The following is a 7,113-nucleotide window of genomic DNA, read 5'->3' as shown; positions in this document are numbered from 1 at the left end:
CAAAGTTGTTGGCGGAAATGCAAAGACTTCGAAAGTTGTCTATTGGAATATGTGTGTTTGTATAACAAATTTATTGCACGAGATGCTCATTTCGACAGTTATGCGCGAGTTGAAATATTTGTAAAACTAAAACCAATACAAATGTTGAGGAGCTGGTCAAGCCAAAAAGAATCAAAAGTACAATCAAATAAAGAAAATAAAAGAACCTTGCATAAGGAAAATTCATTCTGTAACTTAAAACAATTTTCGTTTTTCAAAAAAACAAACACTTATCATATAGTCAATGCAAGACGATTTACATATCAAAATATAAACTATGCCGTCTGATATTGACCGCTTGAATGTCAGATTTGAAAATTTGAATATAACCATTTAATTCTTTCCTCATCTTCTATGAAAGCATGGCATGTACCACTTTGCATTGACCACTTTTTAGCAAAATGTTACAGATTTTGACTTTCGTTTTCTATAAATAAAAACAATTGTATGAAAAGTAAGCCACGACAACAACTAGATGATGGGTGCCTGGCATACTCATAAAAATTGTTACAGGTTTAACAGCATAACATAAGAACACACTTTTTAAATGGTTTTTTCATGAAACATGAACTGAAATACTCTATACACAAAGAAGAAGAATCAAAGCATTAGGATATTGTAGTTATTCAACTGAATTGCCCTTAATTCTAGAATACAAATTAAATTAAAAAAAAATTGTGATAAATTCTCAAAAATCCTTGTTCGTATCGACCATCATCGCAAGCACTTATTGTGATATCATAGAAAATAAAAGAAAAGAATATTTGTAATGTGTGCTTTTTAAATATTTACTTGACTAAAAAAACAATAAATACACAAACAAAAAAACCATGAAAGTGAACAATTACTTAAACTAATTATTGTAACATTTGTTTAAAAATTCAGACATCAAGAGGCAGTATGTCAATCGGAAAGAGACAATGGATTATATTTTGAGTCAAAATCAGGATGTGTTTCAGAAAAAAAAACGTGTCCATCCCTCATCTAAGAATTTATGACGAGACTGTATCAGAACAGGGAGAAATGATGTGTGACGAATTTTTCCGACGCGTGCTCTTCACTGTGCCTGGTGCAACTGTTTGGAATATTAACAAAAGAATAACAGATAAAAGTAAGATGCAAGTTAAATATATGATTTCCTCGTATTTATATATCTAGTTCTGAAGTATACAAATCTTGTTGATAAATGTTACCTCTATGAATATGCTATACGTGTGGAGGTTAACATTATGATTTTTACGCTCATATAAAAAAACACGTCTGTGCAGCCATAACATTTAATAACAAGTCATAAGAGCCCACGGCGAAGTCACTGTAGTCGACGACGTCGGCAATGGTAATGTACTAAATAAGGAAAGCCGTTATCCCGCGATAATCTCGACAATAAGTTTAATTTCCGTGGGAGTAAATTTAAAGAAAAATTCTTTAGATCTTTTATCTCATAATTAAATCTGCTATCATTCAATGGTTTCAAAAGAAGTTTCGACAAACATATTAAGGCATATTTTGTCCAATTATTCTATATAACCTAGTAAAGTTTAGATTACGGATACTATTGAATGTAAAAGGTATGCTTCATATCCTCATATTTTCCTCGATATCGAAAAAGACGGGAGACTTCTTTACTAAGAAAGGTAGAGACCGATTTCATTGAGTCGTGATGTTTTCATTCTCCTGTCTACCACGTGAGATATATATATATATATATATATTTGTTTGCCATGACCAAATCTTAATAGTGCACACGTATTTTTATCCATTAAAAGGGGTCTTTCTAGTTCAATTTATTTTGATAGATTGGTTCAAGTATGCAGGTGCCGCGAGAGCTAAAATAAATAAGATCAAAGTTAAAGTAATGGACAAAAAACAGACAACAGTCTCTTACAGAACTGGAATACCAGAATGCTTCGCTTCAATAATGAAGTACTGTGATGACGTTGGCATTTTTTTTAAGTTCCCGAGAATCTCTGTTTAAAAGGAAAATATTTGGTTGTTGCAAAGATTTACACAGATTATCTGTAGTTATAGGTCTAAATAAAGGCAACAGTAGTATACCGCTGTTCAAACTCATAAATCCATGGACAAAAAACAAAATAAGGGTAACAAACTAAAACTGAGGGAAACGCATAAATATAAGAGTACAACAACGACGCAACACTACAATGTAACACAAACAGAAACGGACCAAGCATCAGACAAAATCACACAAGAATAACAAAAATAACATCAAACCAAATACAAGAATTTGGGATAGACAAGTACCGTGACACGTCTTATCGCAATGTCAATTTACACTCAAAAATAAGGGAAAAAAACGACGCAACGTTAAATTGTAACACACACAGAAACTAACTATAATATAACAATGGCCATATTCCTGACTTGGTACAGGACATTTTTAAAGGAAAAAAGCATTGCTTTTTTTTCTTACCAATAAGAATTTTTTCAATCGAAATGAAATTGATGATTTGATCAGATTAAAGGTTGAATTTTACAAAGTTTTTAGAGCAGCTTTGTCTGATAGCTGAGTAAATATTTCAAACACTTTTGATCAGCATAAGCTTATAGATATTTTTGTTTCAAACTATAGAATTATGAAATACCGGAATAACAAACAGTTGATGTCTCAAGTTTATTTTATTGCCAATTAGGAATCATTATCAGAAAAGTATTATAGAAGTAAATGCATAACTCGATTAGGAACACAGCTCAAGTTATAAGAAAAATAACCCAAAACTCAGTGAACATGAACTCCAAAAGGACAAAGACTAGGAGCGTCTATATTGTTAATGTAATCTGCTATAATTGTTATCAAAGGTACCAGGATTATAATTTAATACGCCAGACGCGCGTTTCGTCTACATAAGACTCATCAGTGACTCTCATTTCGAAATATTTATAAAGCCAAACAAGCACAAAGTTGAAGAGCAATTAGGATCCAAAATTCCATTAAGTTGTGCCAAATACGGCTAAGGTAATCTATGCCTGGGATAAGAAAATCATTAGTTTTCGAAAAATTCAAAGTAAGGATTTGTTTAGATATATTTGTAATGCATGATTGTCATATAAATGCCCTTTTCTGTATATATAGATAGATTTTTAAATAACTTAAGTTCCTTAATTTCTCTGTATTAAGTCATGTGTATATATGGTAAAGTCGTCATCTTTAAATTCAGCCGTATGAATTAGGGTTTTACCGATAAATAACTGAGAACAAGAAATTTACACGTTGATTTTTAAAATATGATCAAATGCCAATAGCAAAATATTACCGTTGCGTTGTAATTTTCGCTTTTTTAAATTTTCATCCCACTCTTATATAGGTTAATCATGCTAAAATAAAGTCGTTTTTGTATTTTTTGAGTTTCTCGATGAAATTATATTGTGTCATTCCTGCAAATGAATTTTGAAACCAAAGGAGGGATCAAGGAGATTATAAGGTTTTGATCGACATTATTGTAGTGATTAAAAGTTGTACATTGTAATATATCTAATTTTTTTAGGCTGGACCAGTTGCAAACAAAGCTGGTATTGGATTGATAAAACAGATAAATCCCGATGTGAACAATTCGATGAAATGTCAGCTTTGTATTGACAAATATAAAGCGGTGAATTGGTGCAATACCTGTGGAAAGAACATTTGTAACTTTTGCAAGTTGTTCCACCAGAAGGTATTGGGATGTCATGGATCATACTAAAATACTAATAAAAGAATATGAAAGAATCATCTATGCTGCATGCGTAAATAATTTTTGGAAGGCATATGACAATGACTTCATATTATTAATAATATTAGTTTGGTATACATTATAGGAGGCAGTTTATTTCCACATAAGACATACACAAGGAGACATGGGAATCACCTGATGGAAAAACAAAAAATCAGATTGACCACATCATGATAAGTCAGAGATGGAGAAGCTCACTACAAGACGTTAGAGTTATGAGAGGAGCAGATATCAGCTCAGACCACCATCTTATCATAGCAAAAGTAAAAATAAAACTTGCAAAAGGGACCAAAGTAGAACAAAAACGTATTAAGTATAATGTGGAGAAGCTCAAAGACCTACATCTCAAAGATCAATTCCAAATCGAGCTCAGAAACAGATTTGAAGTACTTAAAGATGGGCCAGACCTGGACATAAATAACGAATGGGAAGTGGGAAGAGATATCATCAAGGAAGTGTGTGAAGATGTACTTGGTAGAAAAACTAACAAAAAGAAAGATTGGATGTCACATGGAACGTGTGATAAAGTAGAAGAGAGGACGAAAATGAAGGAAAACATAAAAAATGCAAGAACAAGGGCTAAGAAACAAGACGCACAAAACAAACACCAGCTTCTCAACAAAGAAGTGAAAAAATGTTGTAGGAAAGACAAGAGAGAATATGTAAATGATCTAGCAACTGAAGCAGAATTTGCTGCATATAAGGGCGACATTAAAACCGTGTACAATATCACCAAAACCCTTAGTAGACGTAAAACAGCTAAGTCTAAACCAGTAAAGGATAAAGATGGAAAAGTCCTAACCAATCTTAACGAACAGATGGAAAGATGGAATGAATACTTTGTCAATGTCCTGAATAGACCAGAACCAGACCAACCAGTAATAGTAGAGCCAGCTGGGGTAGATTTGAATATTAAAATAGATAACATCAAGAAATATGAAGTGAAAAGGCCATGAAATCACTAAAAAATGGAAAATCTGCAGGCATAGATGAAATACCACCTGAAGTTTTCAAATCTGGAGGCAATGACATAATCGAATACATGTACAAACTTCTGAATAAGATCTGGCAGGAAGAAAAGATACCAACAGAATGGTTAAAGGGTTTGTTAGTGAAGCTGCCAAAGAAAGGTGATTTAGGGCTATGTGAGAATTGGAGAGGCATAACACTTCTATCAGTAGCTAGTAAAATACTGTGCAGAATTATACTCAGCCGAATTAAAGATGCAATTGATCAGGTACTGAGAGACGAACAAGCAGGTTTCAGATCAAACAGAAGCTGCACTGACCAAATATCAACACTACGTACCATCATTGAACAATCGGTAGAATGGCAATCATCCCTCTACATCAACTTTGTCGATTTTGAAAGGGCATTCGATAGTGTCAACAGAGAAGGTCTGTGGCAACTGCTAAGGCATTATGGCATACCAACAAAAATTATGAACATGATCAAGGCGTTGTATGATGATTACACAGTACAGGTGATACATGAATCATCATTCACCAATCCTTTCCATGTAAATACTGGTGTGAAACAAGGCTGCCTACTCTCCCCTACACTATTCTTGATAGCTATAGACTGGGTAACAAAGCAAGCACTAGCCACTACACCAAGAGGTATACAGTGGAACTTCGCACAAAGGCTATAAGACCTAGATTTTGCAAATGATCTGGCTCTGTTATCTCACCGTTTGAAAGCCATGAGAGACAAAACCACCGAACTCCATGAAACAGGAAAAAACTAGGGCTTAAAATCAACATCAAGAAGACAAAAATTATGAAAGTACAGACCAGAAAAGGAGGAACAGTGTCAATTGAAGGAGAAAATATTGAAGAAGTAGATCAGTTTACTTATTTAGGAAGCATCATGGATAGAACGGGTGGGACAGATGCAGACATCAGGACAAGATTAAGTAAAGCTCGACAAGCCTTTGCTATGCTGAAGCCAGTTTGGAAATCAACAGCATTCACAGAAAACACCAAAATTCGTATTTTTAACACAAATGTCAAATCAGTCCTTTTTTATGGTGCAGAGACCTGGAGACTTACAGCAGGGGTACAACATCAAATCCAGGTTTTTATCAACAAATGCCTGCGCCAAATTTGTAAATTTTGGTGGCCAGAAACCATTAGTAACAAATGCCTATGGGAAAGAACCAACCAGGAACCAGCAACTAAACAGCTAAAGAGGAGAACTTGGCAATGTATTGGGCATACTTTGAGGAAACCTGTAGGTACCATCACTAGACAGGCATTAAAATGGAATCCCCAAGGACATCGGAGACCGGGAAGACCATTTCACAGCTGGAGAAGATCAAGGCACAAAGAGCTGGATGAAATTGGATATACCTGGACCGAAGCAAAAAGGATAGCCCAAAATAGAGTAACATGGAAAGCGACTGTAGCAGCCCTATGTTCCACAAGGAACGAAGAGGATTAAGTCAAGTAAGTAAGTCATACATTATGACACGTTACATAATATATAGACTTTCAACTGTATATAGTATAATCTCATTTCAAAACATATTCAAGTGGAAGCAAAGTTAGCAAACAAATCAAAAGAAATAAAGCCAAAACCCGTAACTGTAAAAACCGATTACAAATAAATAATTAGATTTGAAAAATGCAATAAAAAAAAGATAGTATAAGTTTTTCCAATATAATATCTATAATATACAATATGTGCTTGAGAAAATGATATTGATTGTTATTTGTGTTAGAAATTGATTTTCCATAAAAAAAAATAATGGTAAAACGAATTAGTTTAAACGTTAAGAAAAAAAATTTCATTTCAAAATCTTTTTTCCCTTATCTTATCTTTGCTCTTATATACCAATTCATCTGTTAAGTAAACTATTTGCTATCTTTTTTTGTTGTATATGTTGACATGTGACCAAAATTTATAAGGTCAAGAAACAAAGTAAGCTTGCTTTAAATTGCAGTTTTGAGAATCGATTAGCATCTAGGTTGAAGTATGTCACTGTCACCTTTTTGCTTTCTATTATTTCATTATTATCCTGTACTATACAATGGGTTGATATCTTGTTTTTATTTTCGAAGATACAATTTAAAATGAAATCATTTTGTTTTCATTATAACGATACACTAAGAAACTTTTTTGCCGATAAATTCGACATATTTATTATTTGTTTACATTGCATTTTGAACAACTTGACCATAATAATTGTCCCTGGAAATTATTGTAAGTACAACTTTCTTAACTAGTTATGATCATAATATAGATATCCTTTGTTTTATTTTATTTACACTTATTTTGTCAATATCATACTCTTGTATACTGTAAGATACCAGAGGGACAGTCAAACTCATAAATTGAAAATAAA

General features: G+C 33.1%; 2 protein-coding genes across 2 annotated transcripts; both read left to right on the top strand.

The window, feature by feature from the left end:
* The first annotated feature begins 3,937 nt into the window (after positions 1-3,937).
* Positions 3,938-4,723, top strand: LOC139492981 (uncharacterized). Its single transcript, XM_071281128.1, has one exon. The coding sequence runs from the start codon at positions 3,938-3,940 to the stop codon at positions 4,721-4,723; it is 786 nt and encodes a 261-aa protein (XP_071137229.1).
* An 823-nt stretch (positions 4,724-5,546) lies between these two features.
* LOC139492980 (uncharacterized) lies at positions 5,547-6,209 on the top strand. The gene has a single exon (XM_071281126.1). It carries the CDS (start codon positions 5,547-5,549, stop codon positions 6,207-6,209), a length of 663 nt encoding a protein of 220 aa, XP_071137227.1.
* Positions 6,210-7,113: the final 904 nt, after the last annotated feature.

The sequence above is a fragment of the Mytilus edulis genome, chromosome 10 (assembly GCF_963676685.1).
Source record: "Mytilus edulis chromosome 10, xbMytEdul2.2, whole genome shotgun sequence".
NCBI classification, from domain to species: domain Eukaryota; kingdom Metazoa; phylum Mollusca; class Bivalvia; order Mytilida; family Mytilidae; genus Mytilus; species Mytilus edulis.
The sequence above is the reverse complement of the archived record's forward strand: the minus strand, read 5'-3'. Positions and strand labels throughout refer to the sequence as shown.